A 14,861-nucleotide genomic window follows, 5' to 3' on the forward strand; every position below is an offset into this window, starting at 1 on the left:
GATGGGACTGGATCTTATCCTGTCTTGATGTTGGGTCTTTGTTAATAATAGAACCTTGACTACAGTCTAGACCTGCTGTGTTTGCAAAGAGTCTTCAGATAACGTTTATTGTGATTTGGTGCTATATAAATAAAGATTGATTGATTTAAAAATGACAGCTTTGTTGAAGAAGTAAAAGACTGTCCGTGCACACGTCTCATCATTATTCAGGCTTTAATTTACCAACAAACTTCACTTGTCGTTTCCAATGGTTGTGTATTCTGTTAAAAACTTTTTTGCACTCTTTGTTAGAACTGCATGAAAAGATTGATACCCCTCATATATAGGAGATAAGTCAGACATCTTATTATACACCCTGCAAGACAGGGAGAATCAGTGCATGTCTAATCATCAAGCTATTCCTTTAGTTTGCAGCAAATCAACCTTTCATGCACAAACCAAGAAATGGCCTTTCACCTATGCCTTTCACACATTCACCACAAATGAGAAGAATTGTGTGAGAAATCAGATACCAACCTCGACTTCTTTTTCAGTGAGTGGGGGTGCACTGGAATGACATCAAAGAGGAGCTGTTAGTAAGGTCAGTAATGGACATACATGATTTGTAAACAGTTCAGTTATGATGTCAGGAGGGTTATTTTTGAGAGATGAGGGAGAAGAAATGAGGAAGAAGGAGAGAAGAATGTGAAGTAGAAGCTGGTTTTACACACCATCCCGGGAGACCTCGGTGAAGTTTGAGTTTTCTCAGCATCACATCAGAAATGTTTGGCATCGCGTCAGACTTCTCCTTTGCTTCCTCTAAGTTTGACGAGGATGGAGCACCTGCAGAAACGTTGGAGCACAAATAAGACCAAAAGAGGATAGACTGGTGTAAAGGGATTTTTTGGGGCAGTCTTATAAACCACACTCCCTTAAGGGGAAATATGTGACATCCCTGAGATGATAGATGCTAAAACATAACTCAACTCAACTTTATTTATATAGCACCTTGCATACATAAAAACATGCAGCCCAAAGTGCTTCACAGAATAACAACAGCAATGGTAAAACTATAAAAGGCAGGATTATAAATAAAATACTTAGAAATAAAATCAAATCAATACAGTAAAATTAATAAAATAAGTAATAGTGGAAAGAAAAGTTAAAAATAAGGTAGTGTTAACAAGATCAGATGAATACAAGAAATAAATAGATAATTAAATAATTAAATCAATTATTAAGATAAATTTATGTTAAAGCAATGATTCAAATAATACTGATTAAAATAATAATAATAAAAATAATAAAAATAATAATGCAGTCCAGGTCTAAAAATAAATTACTCCAAATTAAAAGCTAGATTAAAGAGGTAAGTCTTGTTTAAAAATACCCAGAGAGCTCGCCGCTTTAATGTCCAAAGGCAGAGAGTTCCATAGTTTAGGGGCATAAAAACAAAAAGCTCTCTGGCCGGCGCTTGTGTGAGACACACGAGGAACATTTAAAATAACACAACAGTTTTACAATTAAAGTGCTAAAAAAGAGTGCTAAACTTATCCTTTTATGTCAACAAACATTACCTGTTTAATTTAAGTTCAGCATTAAATCTCTCACAGCCAGACTCACAAAAGTTTGTGTGGCTTTTGTGCAAACTAAACCTCTACATAAGCCAAAGAGACATGACTAATTCACAAAGCACATGCAAAATTTTAAACGCACCAAAAATGTGTAGGAGAGTAAAATTCGTCCCTGTGTGCCAGTATTGTTTGCATACATTTAAATGATCCATTGTGCATTCATTTCTGGTAAAATCAGCCCTTTCCAATGCAAATGAGGCTCATTTAGGAAAAGTTCAAACACCAGTGCGAACAGTTAAAGTGACATGTTTACCGTCTGTTAAGAGTGGTGGAAACTGCTAATACTTCTACCACTAAAATTATGTTTGGCTTCAACTTAAAATAGCTGTCTGTCATTCATCTGAATATCTTGTATGCTGCTGAATGAAATGGCGTTTCTCACAGATCAGGTGCTATGTAGTGCAACGACAAGGAAGAAGTGCAAATATACAACAGACAAAAAACAACAACAAAACAAACAAAACTACATGGTCAGATTAGACAGGACTGGCTATGTAAATTGCACTGATTATTGCACATTGAGTAAATAGATCAAATAGAATAAGTGAGGTAGTGCAGGGGGAGGGTGTTCCTTGAAATGTGCATTGAATAAATAATCACACTGCATTACCTAAAAAATATATATCTTGACATTATGTCTACAATATTACTTTGAAATCCCTATTATTTTAACAGTCAGGGGTTAATCAGTCAGAATGACAAGGTTTCTTTCTTCTGTCTTTTGTTCAGTCTGCCCTTTGCTAGTTTACTCCAGGGAGTAAGCTGTAAACTGTGACATTTGTGTCACATCTGTCATGAATGGCTGAACAGTAAACTGGTAACAAGTGTCCCCTATGTGCTGTGATTTGTGCCACTAGAAACTGAAATTGAATAATTATATTGAATTTGAAAAGCATGAAATTAATGTTTTGAAACTGAATCCATTTGCTTTGAAATTGTATTTAAGGAGTAAAGCCACAGACCGTAAAGGAGTTTTTGCAGACATGAATAGGAGCTGTGTGAATCTGTGCTTGATTACTCTTCCTAGTGGACGTAGATGACGTAACTGTTGTGCGACGCTGAACTGAAATTTATTTTTTTATTTTTGAATTTAAGGAAAATAGAGAGTTGCATTTTCAAGTAGGTTAAATACAATTTCAAATCGAATAAATTCAGTTTTAAAACATTAATTTCAATTTCAAATCATGCTTTTCAAATTCAATATAATTATTCAATGTCAGTTTCTAGTGGCACAAATCTCAGCCCATAGTCCCCTCCCGTGTCCTGTTCTTTATAAATGTTTATATAATTGAGAGAGTTGAAGGTCCTGAAGATGAGAGCACACAGCACATCTCCGTCCAGCAGCATGGAGATGCTGACGGTTTATCTCCACAATAAGACACAAAACAAGAGCAAACTTTTTTGCACCTGAACATCATTAGTCAAATTTTTTTAGTGAATTGAACCTTGAGAAAGACTTGTGCTTTTTATTTGTAAGAAGAGGTAGATGTTATGTATCTGGCTTTAGAGTCTTTAAATGCTCAATGTTAAAACATATAGAAACATCTTTCTTTCAAAGCTGTTTTGAAAGCAAGATTATTCAAACTTCAGTAAAACTGCTGTCAAGTCATACAGAAATACACAAGATCTAATTTGTGTTTACAATCTTCAATCTACAGAAAAGTTAAACTAAGGCCCCTCATTACATCTAGTCTTTGGCTCCCATGATTCAACAGCCATGACTACAGCTCGAAAAGTAAAACAGCATTCAGCATTTCTTTGTCGAGAGGTTACCAGTAAATGGATGGCATTAAGGAAACAAACACAAGAACATCTCATCATCATTTTCTGACTGGAACAGATTTTCCCAGAGATTTAGGAAGTGCACACCCAGTGTTTCTGAATGTTCTGCTGAAAGTACTCTCTGTCTCACAGGAGCAAGAGAACAAACAATGACTCTTACCTTTTTCCTGTTCACCAGCTTCACTCAGGTCTGCTAACTTGGATCCCACTATGCTTTGGTTACGCATCAGCTTGTGTTCCTGTAAACACACAACACAAACATGAGAATATGTTCTATCTCTCACAGCAGAGGGGCCGGACTACTAATGACAGTATCTGCACAACAAATGCTTCACCTCTTTGAGTTTGGACAGTTTATGTATGCTCCCAGGCTGACCGGGGAGATCCTTGTACCCTGATGTCTTAAACACAGCGTCCCTGGGTGTTTCTGAGAGGGTTTCCTCCAGTGTCGGAGGGAAACTCGGGGCTCCATTTCTAGAATTCAGGCTGCCAACAGAATCCCAGGAGACAGCCCTCATCAGAGGAGGGAAGGCCCCAATTGTCTTGATCTCTGCCGTACAGGGAGCCAGCTGAGTAGGGGGACGGGGAACGGGCTTGGCCACCCCTGTGGCAGGGGCCTGGTTTAGGTTCCTTCCGGCTCCTGCTCCTTCTTCTTTACTGAGTGCTGGAGGACTCTTTGGTAGAGAGGGATCACAGTTCTCCTTCTGAACTGCAAAACGGGGTGTCAGAGTCCCAGAGGACACTTTCCTCTTCTCAGCTGGCTTCCAGTCCACCAACAGTCTGTTTCCCTGAGGCTGGCAAGATAACAACCATTGTTACTGACATGTTTAGCTCATAAACCTGAAGTACTTGAACTGTCATCCTTTATTTGAATTAACAAGTTCAAACTCTTATAAATGGGCACCTTCAGACACTGAAATAAAAAAATGTAAACGAGCGAGTCGAGCAGCTGGTTTAGATTTTTTTGTGTACAGGATATGCACCGGCCAATTCAACATCCTGAAGAGCATGGTTTTGTTGGAGGAAGAGTCAAAGGATGGCCAAAAACATCAAATCTCTCCAGGAGTAAAAGTGAATGTCTCAACCAAGTTTCATCACAATACATCAAAAAAGTGCTGACACATATCTCTAACAATAAAGGCACCCTTCAACTAGCCTGGTGAAAAATAGCTTTATATTGAAGACGCAGGTTAAAAGAATATGAGTTGTCATATTGCGAGTAAAATGCCTGAACAATATATTTTCTCCCTTTTTTCTGTAAATAGGGTTGACAGTGTGCAGGAGTTGACTTCACTTCTTGTAACAACATCACTCTTCTGCAAACCTTTTTATTAGTTTTCCATTAGAAAATATTGAACTTATCCTTTGTCACATTAAAGTGAAAGCAGTGAGTGAATCTAGCAATCTCACCTCCTTGTCCTGGGATGTTGAGTCATGTTGCTCTCGCCCGAGGAGCTAAAAGAGAGGAGAACATGGCAAATTTACGAATATTATATTATATTCCCTTGACCTCACGTTTGAATTTGACTTCATTCAAATCAGCTGGATATGGAACATTTTTGGAAAGTTTTTTTTTTTTAGAGATGAAGTGTCCAAAACAGCAAACAAACTGGGGCTTCATTCAAAATTGTAACAGACTGAAAACTACAATGACCGCCTCGGCATTGTCTCCTCAGTTATCCTGCAGTTCACTGAAAGAAGACATTCCAGGTTCCTGAGTTTTCACATTTACACGAGTGGAGCAGGAGTATCAGCAATTTTTTGGGACATCGGGCTGTACAGAAGCTGGACTTTGAACTTTTATGCAGTTTAATGTAATTTTAATTAATTTTTGTTAATCTTTGGGGTATTTTATTATTTCAAGTGATTTATTTCTTATTTTTCAAAGCTATTTTATTTGAATTTTTAAACATTGTACACAGAAGATCAACTTAAAATACTGTTCTAAATCAGGCACAAAAAATCTTGAAGGACTCTTCACATGTTCTTTATTCAGAATATGAATTATTGCCCTCTGGCAGACGGTTCAGAGCGAGCAGATATAAAAATAATTGCTTCAAGCTCTCCTTCCTCCCTACTTCCATCTCTACTCAACAAACAATCTGCACCAACATAACCCTCTTGTATGAGTACTAGTATGAGGGTTCACTTACTCTGCACTAATGTTCATATGATATTGCTTTTTTACTGCCACATTGGTATCTTATTGTTATTTATTGTATTATTGGTATTTGTTGTGTCATTGGTATGCCACCGTGACATGGTTTCTTATCTTGACAGTGGGCATGTTATTGTATGTTGGTATGTTGAATGAATGTATTGTTTGTGAGCAGCACTGCACTTATGTCCACAACAAATTACCCCCCGGGGTCAATAAAGTTTATCTTATCTTATCTTAAACTATTAAGGCAAGTGTTTTTTTTTAAAGGAAACATAATATATATACTTCAGGGAGTCAAAAAAATAATAGAAGAAAAAATGTATTTGACATAGTCCATAATTTCATGGGTTAGTAATTCCCGACAGGCCTATTTGAGATTACATGCTCACAAGAATGGGACAGACATTAGTGACAATCAAAAGCTTTAATTTGAGTGACATTTCCAGTTTAACTGTGGAAAGTTTTCATGCAACGAAAAATACACAACTCCTCCCTAATGTGAATGTTTTTTAAATAATGATATAATTACCTGCCCGACCGTCTGTGCGTTGATATGAGTTGTCTCTGTTGAAAGGATCAGGAAACAATCAGAAACATGATCGTGGAAAAAAACAAGAGTCCAAATTACAAACATGGGACGTTGGTGACACAGTTTTGGATGAAAAGTTAGTACCAATATGTTTGAATATTGGACTGTGGATTTTAAAGTTTGCGTTTTGCTAATAAAAACTAATCTTGAGAAAAAAAAAGAGTAATTTACCAGTTTGAGGGGCCGAAGTCAGTGAGCTGCTTCTGGATTGACATGGTGAGGATGACGGGGTTGGACTTGGAGAAAGAGCTGAAGAAAAAATGCGTTTGTAGAGTTCACCTTAGGAGTCGATTAAAGCAGCAAACCAGTTACAGGTCCACAAAAGTGTCAGAAATGCAAAGAAATTCTCTCAAGAAAAAAAAGATAAATATGTGAATTAAGTTAAACTCATAAAGAATTATCTAACTGATCCATTAATGCTCAAGAAATTATCTGCTGTGTACAGTGTCTTTATATCTGTGTGTGTGGTCAGTACCTGTGGGGGACTCTGAGAGGCTGCCGGTGGAGCGGCGGCCTCGTCGTGTCAGGAAGCGGTCGCTGACCTTCTTTGCCTGTTCGAGCAGCTCCAAGTTCTTCAGTCGGTCCTCCTCAGAGAGCTGCAGCTCAGGAAGAGGATCTTTGACCAGGTCGATCACATTACCTGTGCTGTCTGTGACAGAAAATACACACACATACACACACACACACACCAACATGTCAAAAATGCATAATCATCATTTCAGTTACTCTGTTTATTGATGCTTAGTGCGATTACATATCAAAATAAAAGCACAGAAAATAAAGAAATAGACAATTAGTTAGGCAGTAGAATTTTTTTTTAAAAACAAAGATGTTTTACGCACAAGAAGTTTAATTTTGTCAGGTTAGAGACAGTCCTTTGAAGAAGGTATTTAAGTAGAATTCTTGGAATAAAGTTTCAGGCAAGGGAATTATTCACAGATGGAAAAGAGCCAATAAATCAAATGATGAGGGTTGACCAAGTCATGATGTTTTATCTCCCCTCGTCACTAAAAAGCGCAACCAGCTACATCAAAGTTAATCAAAGCAGAAAAACATTTCAGGCATGCAGGAAGACACACAGACAGATTCCAAAAGAACCAAACACAGTCCAAATGCTGCAAGCAGCCCGACAGTGTTACTAATTTATCACTAGTTTTATTTTTTACTGAGTCAGTCTTGGAACTATAGAAGGTAATAACTTTGCAACTGTTTAGATTTCAATTTTTGTTTTTGTAGAACCGGAGAACCTTCGTGATTACAGTTGAAGCTTGTGTGTGTGTGCGTGTGCTTGTGTGTGCATGTACAGGCTTTACCCACCAACTGTGGTGATGGGTCCTGCAGAGGATTTCCTCGCCAGCCGAGCTCTGGGACTGTGCGGCCTGGCAGAGGAAACAGTAACGATTCAGACAGTGCTCTGACATCCATCATTCTCAATTACTACCAAAGAAGAAGAAGAAGACATTTTCTCATCAGTGTTTATTATCACCTGGCCTGATCCAGTGGACACCCATCTTGCTGGATTACTGGGGCCTGCTGCGGGTAGACAATAGTGGGGGCAGTCATGACGACAGCTCGGCTTTCACCTGGTGTGGACTGATCAAAAACACAGAACAAAACAGAGCTGTCATAGTGCGAAACTGTAAGAGTGATTTTTCACTTCCATCTGACAAATCTGGAAGCCCCAAATACCAAACAGCAGAAGCAGCAGTGATACTTAGTTTGTTGCCATTTGTTGCTGTGTTATTCTTTTTTAGAAATATGCAAAATGTGAGCACAGTACAAAACTGACCTAAAATAAGTATCAATGCTAGATTTTGACTAAAAGCTACCGAGCAAGGCGCTGGTTTGGAATAGTGATCAAGTCTTGTGCCCCCTGTACAGAGGCTGTAATCCCCAAGCAGGCAGCCTTAGTTCAATTCCAACCTGCCCCTGTTACAGAAAGTCACTCACCACTCTCTCTGTACCTGTTTTCTGCCTAATCCACAATCCTTTCATCTCTGAATGAATGCACAAAAGCCCCCACATTATGTCTAGAGAAAAATAAGAAAGCAAGCTCCTTTGAAAAACAAGTAAGGTAAGATCTGAGATTCCTTTGTGCTGCCTGAAACTTGGTGCATTTGGAGGATGGTTAGCTTCTTTGAATTTCTAGTTTTGCCAATTTTAAAATCCAGCTTAATAACCCTGCACTGTTTATGCCCAGTCAGCAAGAAGGTTGTGCATTCACCACTGTAATGCAAGTTCTGACCATTTAAATAACGACCAATATGCTTGTAAAATGTTGCCATGTTTGGCAGCCACTCAAGGCTTTTTCTTTTTCACAACTCGAGGTGAGTTTTTAAGGATCTTTGTTTTGAAAAAGGGAAAAGAATCAACAAAATAAAAGCTGAGTGTGCACGTTGTTAGAAATCCATTAGAAAGAGCACTTCAGGGTTTTGTAATTGAATCTCAATAAAGCTGGGAGATGCACAATAGAAAGAAAAAGAAGAAGAAAGCATAAAGCATTTTTCATTATCGTTTCAGTTCTGTACTTTAGCAATCTAACTGTACTCTGAGGGGAAGAAAAATTAACTTCATACACAAAAATCAGCTCCAAACATGGACTTGAATGTTGCATTCAGAAAGCATGACATCTTTAACTTAAATCACAAGTTGTTTATCTTCCTGTATCATAAAATCACAGCCATCAAAGTCATGTATGCATGCGAGCCCAGAGTAAAATCAAACACTGATTACCTAAGAGTTCCTCTCAGAGCTTATCTTTGCACTACAATCCAAATAAAAGGATTCCCTCTCATGATGCAGCTCCATGGCTGTGCTGTGGATTTTGTTTAGTGTTGGCCTGTCCTGAAGGTTAGATGACACAGCTTTGTAACATTCTGCACATATGAATCTAGCCTGTGTGCTAATGAGCGATTACTGAAGAAGAAGAAGTTTTCTGAGGATTGCTTTTTAACTAAATATCTGCAGAGCTCTTCGTATTGTTGTGATACACTGAATAAAGCTATATCTGACCTTGGGGATGGATGTGTTTTAAAGGGTCAGTTCACCCAAATGCAACAAGATTTGACATCCACTTACTTCTACTGATGTCTACCCAAAAATATGTTGATTCAAAATATCTGCTGCATTCAGAAACAGTGTCTTTGCAACTCAAAGATTTCACACTAGAATGTTGAATTCTTTCATTATGATTTTTTAATTATATTTTCCAAAGCTCCCAAGCCATTAAGTGATAGCTTGTAGCCCCAGATGGACATAGTTTCAACAAATGTATGAACTTTCGTATAGTCTAGGCTTGTCAAAACTTCAGCAAGCACAAGCAGCTCTATTAGCAAATGTGAAACATATTTTGGTGTCATATTTGTGGGGAGAAACCAAACTATCAGGACTGCTTACTCCTGTTTGAGTTGATTATATAATAATCAGTCTGATGATGTGAAGCAATATCATGGTCCTCAAGCTTGACATTATTTTGAATCTTGAAGTCAAGAGTCGTTCAGTGAGCTCAACTAAAAATTCCACACATCCCTTCAGACCTCAGCAGTGTCAGCTCAGATGATTGACTGTAAACAACAAGCAGAGTTTGCTTCATAGACTCGTAAAACATTGAGCAGGATTACACACACAGTTGCTGAAGAAAAACAACCTCCTCTCACATACTGGATATTATTGAAACGTCTCTACTGCTAAACTCAGAAACCTCAGTGTCAGTTTTTCTGCATTCAAAGTATTTTGCAAAACACAAAATCTACATGAAACATGAAGTCACACTCACTGTACTGGGAGAGCTGGAGGAACTGTCCAGCTCCTCAGGCGAGTCCTCCTCTTCCTCGGGCAGTGTGGGCATGCTGGGGGGCAGCGGGGGCCTTGAGCGGGTGTGTGGGAAAATAAAAGGTCCCTCCGGATCACTGGGGTCCTCACTGGGCTTCTTAAAGTAACGATCACTTTGCTCAAGAGGATCTGTCTGAAGTAAGTCTTCCTCCTTTTCCTCCTGGACCTAAAAGAGCACAGCCATGTATGTTAAATATGAGGAGATACAGTATGTGTAAAAGATAAGGGAGACTGTTTCTGAACTGCTGATCGTTTTTCTGAGAAGATAATGCATGCATGAATGGTGATATTTACAAGAAAGTCTTCCGGCTGACTATGGCTAAAATAAGATACAGCAGCAGAACTAACTAAACAGTCGGATCATAAACAAAGCCCAAAATAACTTCATCTCACATTACTCGGAACTGCAGCAGCAGCAGCAGCATCACATTTTCCCACAAGAAAGTCATTTCAAATACGTAAAAACTATCTTTACTCTGTCTTTATATATTCCTATGACTCAGAGTTAAAGCTTATGAACGAGAGAGAGAGCACTTTCATTTCCAGTTTGTATGAAACAAAAACAAGACATTTGAATAGGGGAGAAAATATCTTCAGATACTTCTTAGCCAGACAGTCAATAAAGAGGAAGTTAGGGAGACTTCAAATTAAAAGTTATTCAGTCTATTTAAAATGTAAATATTAAGTTAAAATGATCCATTGAAGTTTTAGAGCACTAGAGGGCCAAGAGCACCATGTTTTTGGAGTGATCATTTGCACTAACACACTCATATGGATGCAAGAATAGATGCTTTTAGAATAAATTTGAAGATTTTACTTATCACATTTATAGCACTTCACGGCCTGGCCCCTGAATATATATGTGAATTGCTGTCACCCTACCAGCCCTGGCGCAGCCTCAGATCCTCAGGCAGGAACCTCCTTAAAGTTCCCGTCACAAAGTCTAAGGGTGACCGAGCATTTGCTGTGCAGGCTCTACGAATGGGGAACGACCTGCCTGAGGATCTCAGGCAGTCTGCATCAGTATCTTAGTTTAGAAAACTTTAATGTCCTCCAAGAGGCAATTTGTGGTACAGCACAGCTTTAAAAAACACAACAGCATGAAAGGTACATCAGACACACACAACAAAATGATCCAAACAGATCCAAACAACCCATAGTAGCTGTTTCACATTAGTAGTCATTGCTAGCCCAATTTAAACAACAATCACAGTTGAAATACAATAAATAAGATAAAATGTGTGTACTTATAGACAACCTTAGATCACTTGTGCATCTCATTCAATTGAGTTATTATTCTTCTTTTAAATCACAGATGAAAACATATTTTTTATCAAAAGGCCTACTTGTAATATTGTTTTATCCGATATGCCACATTTATTTTTAATATACTTTTATTAATTGGTTTTCTTTTATTCACTCATTGTTTTTATTTGTTTTAATTGCTTTTAGTAGTTTCTCTTTTACTCTTTTATTCAGCTGTTCCTCTTAAATTGTCTTGCTAGCTCTATTTGCCCCCCCATGCTTTGTTTTTTGTTTTTTTTATTGTGGGTTTTTATGATGTAAAGCACTTTTAATGACTGTTTTGATAAGTGTTTTATAAATAAACTTTATTATTATTATTTTAAGAATACAACAACACAATTCACATCCTGCTCATGCTTATCGTCACCCTGACAGGTGGTGATAACACACCTATGAAGGCAGGAATGTGCCGACCATCATGACTGTGTCAAATGTTTATGGAAAGGTAATGCATTCCACACACTTGATACACCTCATGCTCTTTGAGAAACGCTTCATGCCACCTTAAAGTTTCTGACTAAGTTTATCCAACTTCCTTCTCTGATGAAATGGAGGACAAAGAGAACCATTCAGAGTTCCAGGTGTTAGGGATTTGGCTTTTGGGAGAATGTGAAACTTCTCTCTCCATGCAGTGAGTTTCTTCAGACTGTTTTCATTTGGAGCTGAAACATAGACTAGGATGCCCTGAGCTGTTTTTGCAAATTCAGTAAACACTCTCACAGTCTGACTGAGGCGGTGGAGTAGTGGAGGACTTCATGAAACAAACAGAGGAGCTGTGTGGAACAAATATGGAGGATCACTGAGAGGAGAGTTTGATTTTTCACAACAGTGTGGTGTAAGTTCAATAGTGGAAGATTATTATTACACTACAACTGACAGATAAGACACAAAATACAAGGGCACTCAGAAGTAAGCTGTCAGAAGCATGACTCAGTGAAAAACTCGAGTACAAGGGGAAGAAAAGAAGTGTTCAGCCAGAGGAAAAGCCATAAAACAATGGATAAGTATCTTTTCTGGCCAATTTCAGCTGCTTAGTGAACACTTAATATAAGCTTCCATGAATGATTGATGATTTAGTTCAAAAATACGGTCTCCTATCACCCCCATATTATCAAGCTCCCTCCATTGGCTCCCTGTTACCTTTAGAATCCAGTTTAAATCCCTCCACGGTCAGGCCTCAGATTACTTAATTGAAATACTAACTACACCCTCACCAGCCGACCCGTTCCCTCAGATTTGAAACATTACATTCACTAACAGTCCTGCGTACTCACTTAAAAACCTGTGGTGACAGAACTTTCCAGGCTGTAGCCCCAAAGCTCTTAGGACCACATTACCACTCAATTAAAAAAAAAAAAAAAAAAACTTTATTAATAGCTTTTTCAGAAGACATAGAACATTCAGAAGGTGAACAAAGAAGAACAACACCCCCCTCCCCCATCCCATTCTACAAACAACAAAAACCAAGACGAAACAAACAAAACAAATACAGCAGAAAAACAAACAATCAAACAAACAAACGAAAACAAAAAACACATCATCTGTGTATAGCACTCTAAATTACATATTGCTGTGGTCATCCCTTTGTGCAATTATATTGTGTGATTAAAAGGCAACACTCAATTATTTTCTTATCATTTTATTATTATTTAGTTTCTTTTCTACTGTCTGTATGTCTTGCCTGTGTAAAGCACTTTGTGACGTCCTCTGTCTGAGAAAATACATACGTGGTCTCAGCAGATGTGTGTCTAACATGAGTCTGGTCCTGCTGGAGGTTTCTGCCTGTTAAAGGAAGTCTGTCCTTGCCACTGTAACTTCCTAATGCTGCAAAGTGCTCTGCTCATGGTGGATTGAGATGAGATCAGGGTCCTGTCTGTGAGAGGGGAGTGGATCTTAAGCTCTCTTGATGTTGGGTCTTTGTTAATAATAGAACATAGAGTACGGTCTAGACCTGCTTGTTAGACTTGAGATAATGTTTGTTGTGATTTGGTGCTAGATAAATAAAGATTGATGATGATGAAGAAGATATATAAATATTATTAGTTGTAAAAATGTTTCAATCAGAACTCTCGATTCAGTACGTCCATGTGATTATTTTGATAACAGACTGATCTGCAGAACATATTCTTGATCATGTAGTTAGTAATGAGACTTCTGCGGTTCACACTTTAAATATCTTCTCATGTCTGATCAACTGTCCTAAAATCTCAAGGTAGTCTGTTAACTGTTTAGATGAATATCCAAATTTTTAAAGCTGTATTACGTTAATTATTGATTTTGCAAACACACAAATTGAAAAAATAATAATAATAGTATTCAAAACTTACAGGATAACACATAAACCAAATGATGATTATGTTGATTGACAAGTTGATCAACAGCCTTTATCATTTTAAAGCTGGAGCAGTTACCTGGAGTCCTAAAAATAACCAAGACTTGACAAGACAGACGCAGCACTGTTTGAACTCACGGCTCTTTCCTCTTAACAAACAAATGTATGCAAATCCAGATGCAGAGCAGATTTCACCCTCTGATGGAGCACAGAGCGCAAAGACTCTGCTCACACCGTTGTAAGTGGTTGCTAATGTAGTTCCCATTCATCTGCTTTCCCCTGAAATAGAAATATTTACATATGCATGAGCAGCACAGGTGTTGCTGTTGTATTCAGTGCCAAAGCTTGTAGTAAAATTAGCCAGCAGGAGAGTGAAAGGTGAGATGTCTTGCGTTCACTTTCTCCAGGACAAATGTTCTGTGAGCTCCAGGTGACTGTAGCCAGAGTGTGCGGTGTGCTGTTCAGCGTCAGAGTCAGGAAAATGACAACTTCTCAGGAACATACAGCGGCAGAAAGGCTGTGAGTCACTGCAGAGGAAATGGCTTGTTTAACTGAATCCTGGTGAGCTGCGGGGATATTTCCTGAGGACAAGAAAACTGTCACACAGGAGGAAGATCACGACTCTTTCTGAGCCTGCAGAAGCATCGAGTCAGCAGAGTTTAAACTCATTTCAGCTGATTATCATACTCCAATGATATCTAAAGGAGGTTCTGCAGCTTGTACAAACATCGGAGTGAGTCAGAGAATCTTTCCAACATGATTATCATGACGACCATGCTGTTTTGCAGGGCTTTGATAACAACCACCTGCATTTTACGCAACTAAAAACTTATGAATTTTAATCAATTTCCATTCTTCAATCAGCAGTGCATCTTTGCCACAGCTTCATAAGAAGATGTGAGATAAATAACACTATAAAGAAAACATTGATACTTTTAATAGTCTGTTATTTCTTTGCATCCCTCATCTGAGAGAACTGCAGGTTTTCTTTGGCCTGAATATAACAAAAGTTTTGACACAAAAAACACTCAAATTTGCCAAGGCAGCTCAAAAAGTTTTGATTCATTTTGTCAAGAGAATCCAACTTTAAAGTAAAGAACAAAACAGACCATAACACCCATGCTGAAGAAGCCATTGCATCTAAAAATGACCCCGCCAAAACAAAGCTGCCAACCTGCCCTGCGGGAGGCTGGAGTGTTTCCCTGCAGAGCACGAGGCTGAGATAAATATTGCAGAGTAATTGAATCA

The 14,861-nt window shown here is 38.3% G+C and overlaps 1 protein-coding gene across 1 annotated transcript in view; it reads right to left on the reverse strand.

Annotated features, from left to right (window-relative positions):
• mrvi1 (murine retrovirus integration site 1 homolog) overlaps nt 1–14,861 on the reverse strand; it is a 38,263-nt gene that overhangs the window by 8,270 nt on the left and 15,132 nt on the right. Inside the window, exons 20-30 of the mRNA XM_034680116.1 lie at nt 9,921–10,142; nt 7,632–7,738; nt 7,463–7,524; nt 6,621–6,794; nt 6,317–6,394; nt 6,086–6,120; nt 4,806–4,850; nt 3,731–4,189; nt 3,556–3,634; nt 711–822; nt 517–547 (exon numbers count right to left, since the gene is read on the reverse strand). Coding sequence (XP_034536007.1) covers nt 517–547; nt 711–822; nt 3,556–3,634; nt 3,731–4,189; nt 4,806–4,850; nt 6,086–6,120; nt 6,317–6,394; nt 6,621–6,794; nt 7,463–7,524; nt 7,632–7,738; nt 9,921–10,142 — 1,404 coding nt within the window. The remainder of the gene's footprint in view (nt 1–516; nt 548–710; nt 823–3,555; nt 3,635–3,730; nt 4,190–4,805; nt 4,851–6,085; nt 6,121–6,316; nt 6,395–6,620; nt 6,795–7,462; nt 7,525–7,631; nt 7,739–9,920; nt 10,143–14,861) is intronic.

Source organism: Notolabrus celidotus, chromosome 3, assembly GCF_009762535.1.
Source record: "Notolabrus celidotus isolate fNotCel1 chromosome 3, fNotCel1.pri, whole genome shotgun sequence".
Taxonomy (NCBI): domain Eukaryota; kingdom Metazoa; phylum Chordata; class Actinopteri; order Labriformes; family Labridae; genus Notolabrus; species Notolabrus celidotus.